Source organism: Hyperolius riggenbachi, chromosome 3 (assembly GCF_040937935.1).
Source record: "Hyperolius riggenbachi isolate aHypRig1 chromosome 3, aHypRig1.pri, whole genome shotgun sequence".
NCBI classification, from domain to species: domain Eukaryota; kingdom Metazoa; phylum Chordata; class Amphibia; order Anura; family Hyperoliidae; genus Hyperolius; species Hyperolius riggenbachi.
Window position 1 is genome coordinate 385,635,544 of NC_090648.1, and position 15,414 is coordinate 385,650,957.

At 46.5% G+C, this 15,414-nt stretch overlaps 1 protein-coding gene across 4 annotated transcripts in view; it reads right to left on the minus strand.

The window, feature by feature from the left end:
* Positions 1–15,414, minus strand: part of PTPRO (protein tyrosine phosphatase receptor type O) — a 203,120-nt gene that overhangs the window by 143,113 nt on the left and 44,593 nt on the right. For all 4 annotated transcript variants that reach the window (XM_068277393.1, XM_068277392.1, XM_068277391.1 and 1 more), the window contains exons 2-4: positions 5,571–5,844; positions 2,753–2,911; positions 365–517 (exon numbers count right to left, since the gene is read on the minus strand). In XM_068277393.1, coding sequence (XP_068133494.1) covers positions 365–517; positions 2,753–2,911; positions 5,571–5,844 — 586 coding nt within the window. The remainder of the gene's footprint in view (positions 1–364; positions 518–2,752; positions 2,912–5,570; positions 5,845–15,414) is intronic.

Sequence of the window (15,414 nt, forward strand, 5' to 3'; positions counted from 1 at the left end):
AAGAAGACTTTGACCTATGAACGTGGAGTTGAAAGTCTCCACATGCTTGTTGGCGTGGTTTCCTTCTAGCAACCCAATGCTACTTACTTTTGTAAGTAGCATTTCTTTTACCCATTATCCCATTCATTGAAATACTACACTATAATGGTGCTCCTGGTGTTCTCAGACTTTTTTTTTTTCTCTGGATCCTGGAGTTAACCTATTAAAGTTCATCCACCAGATACACCCACTAACTGGCTTAGGAGACACATATTACCGGTATATTGTACACCTGTTCCATTAGATAATTTGTTCCTTTATAATATGATTCAATTTCAGGCATTATTTATACAGTATTACAATTATTATTATATTATGTCCTTACCTGTGCGGTGCCGTTGTGGCTCATGTCCCACTCCACTACTTTCCACCAGTGTGCTTTTATTAAAGGGAGCCTCAGACACCAGCTGGAAGGTGATGTTACTGTAGCACATTCCAGGCAGCCAATGATTAAATACAGTTTTGCCCTTGAAAAAATCTAAAACAATTATTTGAAACATTTCATGTTAGTAAAGGTGATGGATAATTTTCCTCATCATAATTACAACTTTCTTGTCAAGTCATGGTGGAAAATTATCCAGTATGGCCATGCATTGCTAAAGTATTCATAGTCTGAACAAGGAAATAGAAGCAAAGCTGCAGATTCCATCTTCAGTCAGATGCACACAATGGAAGTGTCCAACAAAATGTATTCTTTGACCCACCCACATCTTGCTCGGGCTCTGCCCCTTTAACCATCCTTAAGAATAAATAAGATCAGGGCCATCAATACATTTACTTTTTCTCCTAAGTTTTCTCCTAGGTGATATTTTCACACCATATCAATAAAATACCTTTTATGGCACCAGCAAGTAAGAAAATACTCAAAATTATTTTGGCAGTACTTTTTTTCCTACTTTTTGGTACTTTTCAATCTACAGATTGCTGAAAAAGTTACTTTAAACAGAAGATGAAAAATTATCTCTAGGAGAAATTGTAGGAGAAAAAGTGAATTGAATAGGTGACCAGGGCCCATATGCGATTCACTTTTTCACCTGAGTTTACTTTTTCCTCTTCTGTTTAAACTAGCTTTTCAGCATTTTACAATTGAAAAAGTACTGACAAGTTGGTGAACATGTACTAACAAATTTATTTTGATTATTTTCTTGCTTACTGGTGGTTCAAAATGCATTTTATGACAAGTTGTGAAAAGATCACCTAGGAGAAAACTCAGCAGAAAAAGAGAATTGCATATGGGCCCAGGTCTCCATGATACAGTCAAAATGAAACGCTGATTAGAACATGCCACCAGGGAGGAGGACAAAGCAGCAACAATTAGTAAGTTACTAAAACCAAGCTGAGGCCAATGCAGTACATCAGTTTAAACCCGGTAAACTACAGTACAGAATAAAAAAACTGGTATAGTCATCTAAAAATCATTGCTCTACCATTTAAATCAGTCCAGTTGGGTTGGAGGGTTTAATGTTTGGATGCACATGTACATAACAGAGGTTGGAAAACTAAAGATTACAAACAAAGAACATTTATATTGCGCTTTTCTCCTGCTGTACTCAAAGCGCCAGAGCTGCAGCCACTAGGACGCGCTCTATAGGCAGTAGCAGTGTTAGGGAGTCTTGACCAAGGTCTCCTACTGAATAGGTGCTGGCTTACTGAACAGGAGGAGCCAAGATTCAAACCATGGTCTCCTGCATCAGAGGCAGAGCCCTTAACCAGTACACTATCCAGCCACATATTTGGTCACATATATCCACAGAAGCACATCTGGGGTGTACAGGAATACATACGATATGGAAAACTAGGGGTTGGCACACTTAAGGTGCCCATAGACCTAAAGATTATGGGATGATTCGACAAAGAGACAAATGTATCTCTTAATCGAATCTGATTAGAGATAAATTTGTCTCTTGTCAATTCTGCCCATACACTACAGGCCGATTCCTGTCCGATTTCAGCATGAAATCACCAGGGAATCGCCTGAGCCCGCTGCCCCCGCACCGCCGCTGTCTCCCCCAATGTATAAATGTGCCCCTGTGTGCATTTATACGTTACCTGTCCTGTTGCAGCCTCCGCGGTGTCCCATAACCTCCGGGTGGTATTCTATATGCGCTACCGGCGCATAGCATCTGACGCCGGTGCATAGAGTCTGACGTCAGACGTTATGCGACAGTAGCGTGTACGGATAGCCGCCCGGAGGTTACAGGACACAGTGCGGAGGCTGCAACAGGACAGGTAACGTATAAATGCACACGGGGGCACATTTATACATTGCAGCAGGGGTTTCGTCGTCTCATCGCTCGCTCGGAAATCGCTGCTGTACTGCCGCACACCCAACCAACCAACTTTGTCCCGACATCTTGCAGCATGTGTGATAGAAAAAGCAATACATTTCTGTCCCGAAATTGCTCGCTTTTTCAGTCAGGCATGCACTTGTCGGCAACGATTTTCATACAATTTGATTATAATAATCGAATTGGATGGTCGATCGGCCACCAAGTCGCCTGATGTATGGGCACATTTAGTGTTTATTCATACAAACAGGATAATTGTGCAAATAATCACTAGATCTGATGATCAGACCGAGGTAAATGGCTAGACTGGGAGCACAGTTAAGTCGCATGTGTACATATCAGGTTGCATATGTACATACTAATGGAAGTTTCTACTTTGCTTCAACTTTGGATTCTTTGGAACTGTAGATAGACAAAATACTGACCTTTATAAAGCATAGTGCGAAAGGTGTCACCTTCCCAGTAACTGATATTCACTCTGGTGAAGACATTAAACTTTTCTGGGTATTGAACCTCAAATACGACACCAGTTTCTGGAGATGGTTTATAGTCATGAATGAAAAGTCGGCTCACTGGAAGGGGTTCTAGAAGAGAAAAGAACAGGCAGGAGGGCAGCCTTCCTATAGCATCACATATATAATTATTGCTCAAGTCTGAGATGCATAATGTAGATATACCTTAGCCAAATGTCAGCATCATCTTTGTTTTATTTTTGTACATAGTTTCAACTAGAGATGGCCAATAAGATGCAAATGATTCCAGCTTGCATACAAATGTATGCAACTTGGAATCTCGATCAAAATCGAAAGCTTAATTTGATTGGCCCAGTTCCAAGTTTTAGCTAACTTTTTTTTTTACTACTTAAGACACTTCTTTTTATTGTTTGCCAGCATAGCTGTAGCACAAACACGCCTCTTTCACAAGTCTGGCCCACCCTTGTATACTATTACCTCCTTCTCTGCCTCTCAGATCTCGCACATGCGCATCTGTGCCACTTCCCTGCAGTGCTCAGGAGCGAGATCTGAGAGGCAGAGAAGGAGGTATGGTAATAGGATACAAGGGCGGGACAGACGGGTGAAAGAGGCGTGTTTTTCTGGGCACAGTGCCACTCGATCTCTTTTTTCATACCCCGAGTGTCCCGAACGCCTGCAGCTTGCTCGGCCCTTTACTTACATGTTCCCAGCGAGGTGCAATGGCAGAAGTTAGGAACACTACCACCACCGCTGTACAGCCCAAGGGAGCAGGAATCACAAATCTCAGAGCATGTAGGCAAAAAAGGGTAATACCGCTACACCAAGGATGGGTAAAAACTTGTCTTCAACTTTATTAGCACATCAGAAAACACACAAAAGACTGACGCGTATTGGAGCTTCGATACGCGTCAGCCTTTTGTGTTTTTTCTGATGTGCTAATGAAGTCGAAGACAAGTTTTTTTTCTGATGTGCTAATAAAGTCGAAGACAAGTTTTTACCCTTCCTTGGTGTAGCGGGATTACCCTTTTTTGCCTACATTCCCAGCGATGTGCTTCCTCACCTCAACATTGGGACCCCGTTAAGTCACTTCTTACCATGAATCCTGGTGACTGGATTTCCTTCTACCATACTTGTACAGCACCGCCCTTGCTGCTTTCATACGGTTGCTGCATAAGTCGGTGATGCGGCCACGGACGTGTTTGAACTCCCCCAAACATATGCGGCAACCGCAGATTCTCCAGTCTGGCTTGGAAGTTTCAGCACCCGCCCTATAAGACAACCCCCGATGTCTAAGACAACCCCCGACTTTTGAGAAGATTTTCCTGGGTTAAAAAGTAGTCTTATATGCCAGAAAATACTACAGCTTTACCCTATGTGTTTAGGTCAGGTTCCCAAGAAGATGACCCTTAAACCCACTGGAGACTTGTAGTTTTTGAAGGAAAGGTGAACTCTGTGTCTGTGAGCCCAACTAAATACAAAAATTTCAGATAAAACATTTGTAATGAGGTCCATCCAATGATGCAGATGGCTTTTTAAAGCCATTGTAATCCAGAAAATGCAGTTGAGACAGGACATAGTCTTTGGACTGTGCAGAATAGCAGCACACAGATGGATTATCCATCTGCTTTATATTCCTGTAATAAGAAAGCTCACAGTGTAAAACTAGCAGTTGCCCCTTTCTCTTCTCTGTCATTCCCCCTGCTGCCTGTTCTTCTCTTTCTCTTCTATGACTCCTACTGGCAGCTCCTCTCTGTCATTCTCCCTGCTGGTTGCCCATAAACAAACAAAAAAAAACACAATTCAATATTCTGCTTATTATAATATTATCTGCTCTCTGATTACTATACTACACTAATTTAAAAAAAATACTACACAATTTTCAGTCTGCCAATGTTCTTCTCTAATCCACTCCAGTCACCTATTTCAAATCCCACAGTTGGGTTTCTTTCACACAGAAGGCTTAACTTGTTCAGCAGTTCTGCCTCCTGGCCACAAGCACCATTTGAGTGCAAATATAATACAGCCAAGTGTCAGCATTTGTAACACCAAGCATATCAGTGCTTGACACTTTACTCGGAGGCAGACAAGATGTGCCTCAGATAAGATGGCCGTCTCTTTACTGACGGCATTGGGTGCTAGCTGGTGCAAGGAAGCAGCAGAAAGGTGGTGAATTCACATTATTCAATCGCTGTATAAAATAAATCATAGGATTCCTAATCCTAATGCACCTTCTCCCTGTCCTGAAAAGGTTCCCTAAATCTTTTTGGCTTTTGTCAAACGTTGATATTTTAAAACACACTGTAAAAAAAAAATCACCTGTTTAGGCAAACACATACTTGGATCTAGAGCAGTTTTGCCAGTTGCTGAGCAACCCTTGTTTTCTTGCTTTTTTGCCAGCTGCTGAGTCACCCTTATACAAAGTACAATTTCTTAAGTATACTGTATGTCTTGCAATTAACAAAAAAACATTTAATGTAAGGTTCCTTTGTATTTTAAGTTTGAAATATCCTAATTTATGGTGGTTTTCTTAAAAAAAAAAAATCAAGCTCCGATGATGTATTCTTTCCCAGCATTGTTTAGATGTTTATGTCATTTCAATAATACTGCAGCCTATTCATTACCAGCCAGTGGTACTCCTTTCCTTGGTTATTTCAACCATGTATTAGAAAGATGTGTGCAGGTTGAGGAGAATCGTTAGGCTTGCACAGGAGACAAGGTTTTTTTTTACCAGAAAAAAATCTGTCGTTTGTGATGTGAAGTCCATACTTACTGGTCAGCACCGTCACTGATTTGGCTGGCCTGGAAGCCAGGTTGGCATTTACCACCATTAATGTCACTATGTAATACAGGCCATGGTAAGTCGCATTAAATAACAGTGGACTGGGCAACGTGCTATTAAACTCCTCAAACTGGAAGAAATAATTCTTGGACTCTCCAGTGATTTTGACAACATAGACAGAGGATGAAGCCATTATATCAGAATCTTCCAGAGACATGACGAGAAGGTTGTTGTCCGTAACACCCACTTGAAACATGGAAGTTTCCTGCAAATAGAAAGAAACCAATTCAGTGACTAGAATGAATGGAAAGGATTCTCTACTGTGTCAAATTAAAGAAAAACATTAAATCACACTTTACAGTGGTTTCTCAGTAGAAAGATTTAGGTTAACTTTAGGCACCTACAAAATACAAAAAAAAAAAAATCTTGGCGAGTTCTCTAAAACTTCAAGAGGAACTGAATATTGAACCATACTGAATTAATAAAATTGCTGATTTTTTTTTACAATATTTATTTACAATGTATTTAGTTAATGTTTGGCCATTGTAATAGCTTACCTCACCCTGAATAACATTTTTAAATGGAACCTGAGAGGAATACTCAGGGTGCCAAATTCATTCTTTAATTAACAATACCAGTTGACTGACTAATATGCTGATGGTTTGCTGCTAATACTTTAAGTCACTGGTCATAATGAGCATGCAGATGAGATGCTTTGACTCTGGGTGAGTCCACTGGCTGCATGCTTGTTACAAGTGTGTGACTCAAAAACAACTAAAGCCAAAATCTCAGCATGACAGGGAGGCAAATTGCATTGCTTACAAAGGAACGAAGGTAGCAACTTCTGTATTTCTCTCAGTTCAGGTTCTCTTTTAATGCATCACTGATACCGGCATCTTTACTGCTGGCAAGGCGAATCACTGGGGGATGTGTTATTTCTTCATCTGTGTAGTGAGCAGTCATGTTTGCTGATTTCACAGAGTGATCTGAGGCAGAACGCAGCATAACATTAAGCCTAGGCTAAAAATCACTAAGAGGGCAGGTTAACATGCCAATATACAGTACAGCACTATATATTTAGAAGAAACATTTCTAATGCTGAAACCAGGACAATTAATGTAAAACCAGATATCCTGTTTTTTTTTTAGGTTCTGCTATGAGTTGTTACAGGTTCTCTTTAACTGGGTAACCTATAATTTGAAAAAGATAATTGGTTGTCAATTATTGGATATTCAATTTAGCTAGGAAAATCCTGTGGAGCCTGTCATAGACCGCACGGGCCGGTCTTTGATCGGGTCAATCACTCAGAGTCAGAAACTCGGTCTCACTGTCCCTTTGCGCATTGATGCCCATATGTGGATTCACAGTCTATGAACCGACTAGCCGAGGGAACATCCTGACTCCAAAGGATTCACCACACACGTAAAATTCAAAAGCTTGCCACCACATGTGAGTCATCACATGACTGTAAATATATTAGCACACTGCGAACACTATAAGTTAACCCTTAGCTGTATGCAGGGATCGGCACCAGATTCATAGGCGTCCGCAGAAAATTTTCCAGGGGGTGGCAAAAAGGGGGGAGGAAGAAGTGGGGCGGCGCACTCAGCGTGTCGCGCCAAAATTTTGGGGTGGAGTTGTGTGGGGCTAGCCGAAAAATGGGTGTGGTCATGAACCACAATGTGGGTGTGGTCGTGGGTGGAGACAAGTTTACATGAACTTAGCAATGGTGGGACATTGGATTAGGACAGTGGTGGCGAACCTTTTGAAGGTCGAGTGCCTAAACTGCAACCCAAAAGTCACTTTACTATCGCAAAGTGCCAACAGCAATTTAAACTAAATACAAACGTTTTAACTCATACATGAACATTTTGGAAAATCCAAGTTAAAAACAAACTGTGAAGATAAACAATTTCATCCATCCGACTCCAGAAAAATGTGTTCATTTTTTTAGAACCTCCCAGTTTCATTTTCGGTTTTAAAAAGCTGAAAAAGTAGGTTTAATGCTATTGTCTCATATGATGATGATTCAGCTTTTTCCATAGTCTCGCAGTTAGCAATCATGTGACCCCCATCAAGACAAATTCAGCAATCATGAGGCCCCCAATATGACCAACTCAGCAATCATGAGGCCCCTAACAAGACAAATTCAGCAATCATGAGGCCCCCAACAAGACAAATTCAGCAATCATGAGGTCCCCAACAAGACAAATTCAGCGATCTTGGGGCCCCCAACAAATCATGAGGCCCCCAACAAGACAAATTCAGTAACCATGAGGCCCTTAACAAGACAAATTCAGCAGTCATGAGGCACATAAATAGACAGCATTTCACATAAATAGGCAGAATGCCCCCTTAATATGGTAGACACCTCTCACCAGGGATGCTCGGATGTGCCTCATCCACGAATTCGGCAATCCGCGTGGTTGCAAAAAAAAATCCGCATGCGGCCCCGCCGCATGCGGATTTTCGTCCGCGTCCACGCAACCACGCGGATTTTTTCCCGTGAATGGCGTAATCACGCGTGGATTCACGCCCGGAGGCGGATTTTCTTTTAACGTTAATAACAAAGCCCCCATACATGCTACAGTCCCCCAAATAGCATGGATTATCGAGGTGATAAGGGGCAACATAACTTCAACATAAACAATTCCCCAAAAAAATTTTTTCTAGAGAAAATGGATTTTAAAGTGAAATCAACACTTTAAATGGGGCTATTAATTGGTAATAAGTGGTTTTAAAAAGGGATATACGCGTTAAGCAGTCAAAGAGGTGAAGGCGAGTTCCAATGGCACTTGGCAGCGAAGGTACCACTGGAGGAGGATGAGTGGCTGACGGCAAAAAGGTTCCAGAGAGGTTTTTGTAAAAAAAATTTTTTGTTTTTTTTGCAGCAATTAGCAATGACATTGCAGCAGAGTTGTCAGTGGACACGGGCAGTGTGAACGCAGAGTGCAGTGGTGGTAGCGACTGAGTCAGGAGAAGGGAGCTGGGAAAAAAGGGCGCATGCCGCTAGTGGACAAAAAGGGCGCCGCCATTCACTCCCATAATAAATAGAGTTTAATGGGCGCCGAGTAGGAAAAAAGGGCGCCGGAGCTAAATAAAGTTTATAAACGGCGCCAGGAGCTAAATAAAGTTTACAAACGGCGCCCGGCGATGTTTAATGATTTATAACTGAACTTGTGGTGATTTACGTTTATAAAATGCACCCGTGCCGAATAACGTTTATGAAAATACTAAACATATTTATCTTATTTAAATAATTAAAACATTATTTAAAGTTTTATCCCTTACTGTTTGTAAAACATTATTATTCACAAAATAAAGCGATCAGTACGTAACATAAATTGCAAAATATTTTTTGAATCCACAATTAGTAAAACATTATTATCCACATAATAAAGGGGGGTCTTAGGTTTAGGCACCAACAGGGGGGTCTTAGGTTTAGGCACCAATAGGGGGGTCTAGGGGTTAGGGGTAGGTACAGGGAGGGGTACTTAGGCAACAACAGGGGGGGTCTTAGGTTTAGGCACCAACAGGGGGGTCTTAGGTTTAGGCACCAACAGGGGGGTCTTAGGTTTAGGCATTAACAGGGGGGTCTTAGGTTTAGGCACCAACAGGGGGGTCTTAGGTTTAGGCACCAAGAGGGGGGTCTAGGGGTTAGGGGTAGGTACAGGGAGGGTTACTTAGGCACCAACAGGGGGGGGTCTTAGGTTTAGGCACCAACAGGGGGGTCTTAGGTTTAGGCACCAAGAGGGGGGTCTAGGGGTTAGGGGTAGGTACAGGGAGGGTTACTTAGGCACCAACAGGGGGGTCTTAGGTTTAGGCACCAACAGGGGGGTCTTAGGTTTAGGCACCAACGGGGGGTCTTAGGTTTAGGCACCAAGAGGGGGGTCTAGGGGTTAGGGGTAGGTACAGGGAGGGTTACTTAGGCACCAACAGGGGGGGGTCTTAGGTTTAGGCACCAACAGGGGGGTCTTAGGTTTAGGCACCAACAGGGGGGTCTTAGGTTTAGGCACCAACAGGGGGGTCTTAGGTTTAGGCACCAATAGGGGGGTCTTAGGTTTAGGCACCAACAGGGGAGTCTAGGGGTTAGGGATAGGTACAGGTAGGGTTCTATGTAAGAGTAGGCTTAGGTATAGTTTTAGTATAATTTTAGTAATAATTACTAATGTATTACAACACTTATTACGAACGTAGTTATATTTATATCATCTTTATAAACAATATTTTCAGATTTTATTATAAGAACAAACCATAAATGACGGTTATTCACAATAATATACAATTATAACAATTAAACATATATTATTGTTTTTTTTATAAACGTAATTATAAGTTTAACTTTTGAAACAGGGAAGATTAACGTTTTCACAATTTCCGATTTAATAAACATTATTTAATGATTTATAATTTTGTTAAACATTATTTGTAAACGAAATATAGCACACTATATTTATAAACCCTATTAATGATTAATTATTATTTAGAGTTTACACCCCGCGCCCTTTTTGTCCAGGCGCCCTTTTTGTACGTACGCCAGGAGAAGGACTATGCGGGCGGTCAGTTCAGCAGCACAGAAGGACCACGGCAACATACTGGTGGTAGTAGTAGCAGCACAGCGTCATAGTGCTGGCCAAAAAATTAAATGAACCCGGTGACCCGGGCAGTGTGAACGCAGAGTGTAGTAGCGACTGAGTCAGGAGGACAAAGCGGGCGGTCAGTTCAGCAGCAGCAGCACAGTAGTAGTAGCACAGCGTCATAGTGCTGGCCAAAAAATTAAATGCACCCGGTGACCCGGGCAGTGTGAACGCAGAGTGTAGTAGCGACTGAGTCAGGAGGACAAAGCGGACGGTCAGTTCAGCAGCTCAGAAGGAGGACCATGGCAACTTACTGGTAGTAGTACCATAACACCAAAAAATTAACCAAGGTAGGCACTAGGCAGGTAGTAAATGTCTTTATAAAGGCAGGCATAGTTAACAACAGCACATGCAGCAGCTACTTCATGTCCCCCTGTGTCCGACAATAGGGGCCAGGAACTCACCTTCCACCCAAGCCTGGTTGATTTTCAGGAAGGTGAGTTTGTCCACAGAGGCGTGGGAGAGCCGAGAGCGCTTCTCTGTGACCACGCCACCGGCCGCACTAAAGCATCTCTCTGAGAGGACACTGGAAGGAGGGCAGGATAGGAGTTCCAGGGCGTACTGGGAAAGCTCGCTCCAGATGTCCAGTCTCTTGACCCAGTACTCCAAGGGGTCCACGGGGCTGTCGGTGTCATTGAGCCTGCTGGATGACCCCATATAGTCAGACACCATGGTGGTCAGTCGTTGGTGGTGGATGCTGTGGCGGGCACCTCTGTTCTGGGCTGCTGCACTGCATACAGGCTCTTGCTTAGGCTCTTCAGGTCTCCGGGGCGCCAGTTGCTGCTGCTGCTGCTGGTGGTTGTTGTTGTGCTGCTAGTGGCAATGGCAGGCACCTCTTGCTGGCTTGGCAGAGCAGTTACAGTGGGGGTGGAAGGCTGGGGGAATGCTTCCAGTAGTCTGCGCACAAGGGCCTCCTTCAACTCCCTTGTGCGTTGCTCGGTGGTGGATGGCGTCATTAAGTCTCCCAGCTTCCCCTTCAGACGGGGATCAAGCATCAAGTTAATCCAGATGTCCTCCCTTGAACGCATCTGGATCACCCGGGGGTCCCTGCGAAGGCAGCGCAACATGTGCACAGCCATGGGAAACAAGTGGGCCCTGCCAGCAAGATCTTCCTCGTCCTCGCCATTGTCCCATAACGCATGCCTGTCCTCTTCCTGTGCCATGTCGTTGTCCTCCTCAAACCGCCATCCACGTACAACGCCTGCTGCACTCTGCTCCTCCTCCTCCTCCTCATTCAGGTTAGGGACCTCCAACTCTTCCACTACCTGCTGTGAGCCCTCCTCTGAGCTGGACTGTGCTGCCATCTGCTCCTGTTCTTCCAACTGCCTCAGGGCTTCATCCCCACGCTCAATTAAATTGTCCATTGCCTGCTCCAGTAGACAAACCAAGGGCACCCACTGGCACACAGAGGCCCGCTCCTCACTGACCATTTTGGTTGCCTCCAGGAAGGGACTCAGCACCAGGCATACTTGCTGCATCAGTGTCCACTGAGTGGCAGTAATCATGGGGACTTGCTGGTTGCTGGGGACACTTGGGTCTAGCATGTAGGCCCTGAGAGCCAGCCTGTGCTGACACAGCCGCTCCAACATGGCCAGAGTCGAATTCCAGCGAACTGGCATGTCGATGATCAGCCGGTGTTGTGGCCTTCCATACTGCTGCTGTAAGGTGGACAAGAGTGCAGAGGCAGTGGCTGACAGGCGGAAAAAGCGTACCACCGCCCGGGCATCCTGCAGCAGCTTGCTCATCCCCTGGTAGGTGCGCAAGAAGCGCTGCACCACAAGATTGAGCACGTGGGCCAAGCAGGGGATGTGCTGGAGGTTTCCCTGCTGCACTGCTGCCACCAGGTTGGCCCCGTTATCGGCTGCCACATACCCCACTTCCAGGCCTCTGGGGGTCAGCCACCTCCACTCCTGCTTCCTGAGGGCGGCCAGGACGTTGGTGGCCGTAAGCCTCTCCTTCCCCAGGGTCACCAATTTTAAAAGGGCTTGGCAGTGCCGAGGCTTGGCGCTGCTGCTGCCGAGGCGGGCTTGCTTTCCGGGTGCTGAGGGAGTGTCGTGACAGGACCCTTCTGCATCCCCCCTGATCCCGCGTGGTGGCACCACTAGCTGGGCTGATGCGCTCTTGTCCTCCCTCCCTTCCATCAGTGTCACCCAGTGGGCCGTAAAGGACAGGTAGTGACCTGTCCCAAATCTGCTACTCCACGAGTCCATGGTCACGTGGACCCGCTTGCCCACAGAGTAGTCCAGGGAACGGGCCACGTTTTCCACCGCAAACTTGTGGAGTGCTGGGATCGCGCTCCTGCTGAAATAGTGGCGACTGGGGACTTGCCACTCGGGGATGCCAAATTGGAGCAGCGTCCGCATGGCGCTCCCCTCCTGCACCAGGGAGTAGGGAAGCAGCTGTGATGCCATGGCCCGGGCCAGCAAGCCATTTAGTTTGCGGATCCGCCTGTGGCTTGGAGGCAGAGGCTTGGTCAGACCCTGAAAGGTGTCGCTCAGCAGGGTCTGACGACGCTGGGATGCAGGGGAGACAGAGGAGAGAGACGAACACTGGCTGCCAGCCTCAATGTCTGTGTCCTGAGTAGCCGAGGTGGAAGAGCGCTTGCGTGCTACTACTGCTGCTGCTGTGGGGGATTCACGACCCTGAGGGAGGGATGATGCTTCTGCGCTGGTGGGCCTTCTGCTCTCAGGAACCCCTGCCAGCAGTGCCTGCTTCCTCTTAAACTCCGCATACTCGCGGCAGTGGCGGCTTCTCAGGTGGCCCTGGAGGGATGAGGTACCCATCTTGCTCAGACTTTTCCCACGGCTCAATCTTTTGCTGCATAACCTGCACACAGCATACCTTTTGTCATCAGTACATTCCTCAAAGCAATCCCACACTGGTGACTTTAATTTACTGCGGCCCCCACTAGCAGAGGGTGCAGCGGAACAATGTGTGGTAGTAGTTGCCGGGGGTTGCATGGTGGTGGTGCCGGCTGAAGCAGTGTCCTGTCTACTTCCTCCACGCCCACTGCTGCCGATGCCCCTGCCTGACATATGGCAATATCCTTGCCTAGGCCGAGGTGACTCGTCATCCTGCTCTGCCTCTGACCATTCTTCCACGGACTCAGCAGGCTGCACATAGTTAGGGTCCACAACGTCGTCATCAACAGCAGCATCTTCATAATCCAGCTCTTCCTCTGACTCCCCTGCCTCCTCTTCTGTCCCTACATCCCCAGACACAGACCCCTCTTCTTCATCATCAGAACTCAACAACGCTTGTGATTGTGGCCCGATCTCAATCTCTGCCACATCAGTCCCCAGTAAGTCCTGAGCTTCTTGCATCAGCAGGTTCCCAGAAGCCGGACTGAGGGACAGAACGCTGTCATCCTGGGAGGGCTGCTGACCAGTGGGTGCTGGGGTGGATGTCACAACAAGCGTGGGACGTTGGCTGCTGCTGCTGCTTGGAGTGGTGCTCACAGTAGAGGTCTGGGAGGAAGTCATGATGTCCATGAGTACGTCAGGTTCCATTTGCTCAACCACCACACGGGGACCAGAAACTTTAAAATATTTGGACAATGGCGTCCGCTGACTCGGCCCAGGCTTTGCTGCCCCCCTTTCTGCTGCATCACGACCACGTACAGCTGGGCGTCCTCTCCCTGGACGTGGAGCAGCCCCAGAAGTGGCTGAGGCAATTGAACTCCCTTTCCTCTCACCCCGCGAAACCCTGCCAGACATGTTGCTAGTAATGAATCACTGGATGCAGTGGGCACAGTACAAGGTCACTGAAGGATGCAGTGGGCACAGTACAAGGTCACTGAAGGATGCAGTGGGCACAGCAGTGGGCACTGGATATACAACTAGGTCACTGAAGGATGCAGTGGCCACAGTACAAGGTCACTGAAGGATGCAGTGGGCACAGCAGTGGGCACTGGATATACAACTAGGTCACTGAAGGATGCAGTGGGCACAGTACAAGGTCACTAAAGGATGCAGTGGGCACAGTACAAGGTCACTGAAGGATGCAGTGGGCACAGCAGTGGCCACTGGATATACAACTAGGTCACTGAAGGATGCAGTGGCCACAGTACAAGGTCACTGAAGGATGCAGTGGGCACAGTACAAGGTCACTGAAGGATGCAAGGGCCCAGCAGTGGGCACTGGATATACAACTAGGTCACTGAAGGATGCAGTGGCCACAGTACAAGGTCACTGAAGGATGCAGTGGGCACAGCAGTGGGCACTGGATATACAACTAGGTCACTGAAGGATGCAGTGGGCACAGTACAAGGTCACTGAAGGATGCAGTGGGCACAGTACAAGGTCACTGAAGGATGCAGTGGGCACAGCAGTGGCCACTGGATATACAACTAGGTCACTGAAGGATGCAGTGGCCACAGTACAAGGTCACTGAAGGATGCAGTGGGCACAGCAGTGGGCACTGGATATACAACTAGGTCACTGAAGGATGCAGTGGCCACAGTACAAGGTCACTGAAGGATGCAGTGGGCACAGCAGTGGGCACTGGATATACAACTAGGTCACTGAAGGATGCAGTGGGCACAGCACAAGGTCACTGAAGGATGCAGTGGGCACAGTACAAGGTCACTGAAGGATGCAGTGGGCACAGCAGTGGGCACTGGATATACAACTAGGTCACTGAAGGATGCAGTGGCTACAGTACAAGGTCACTGAAGGATGCAGTGGGCACAGCAGTGGGCACTGGATATACAACTAGGTCACTGAAGGATGCAGTGGGCACAGCACAAGGTCACTGAAGGATGCAGTGGGCACAGTACAAGGTCACTGAAGGATGCAGTGGGCACAGCAGTGGGCACTGGATATACAACTAGGTCACTGAAGGATGCAGTGGCCACAGTACAAGGTCACTGAAGGATGCACTGGGCACAGCAGTGGGCACTGGATATACAACTAGGTCACTGAAGGATGCAGTGGGCACAGTACAAGGTCACTGAAGGATGCAGTGGGCACAGTACAAGGTCACTGAAGGATGCAGTGGGCACAGCAGTGGCCACTGGATATACAACTAGGTCACTGAAGGATGCAGTGGCCACAGTACAAGGTCACTGAAGGATGCAGTGGGCACAGCAGTGGGCACTGGATATACAACTAGGTCACTGAAGGATGCAGTGGGCACACAAGGATGTCACACTGTGTAATGAGATGCTCATATGCCAGCGAGCGAGCGAGCAGTGGGCA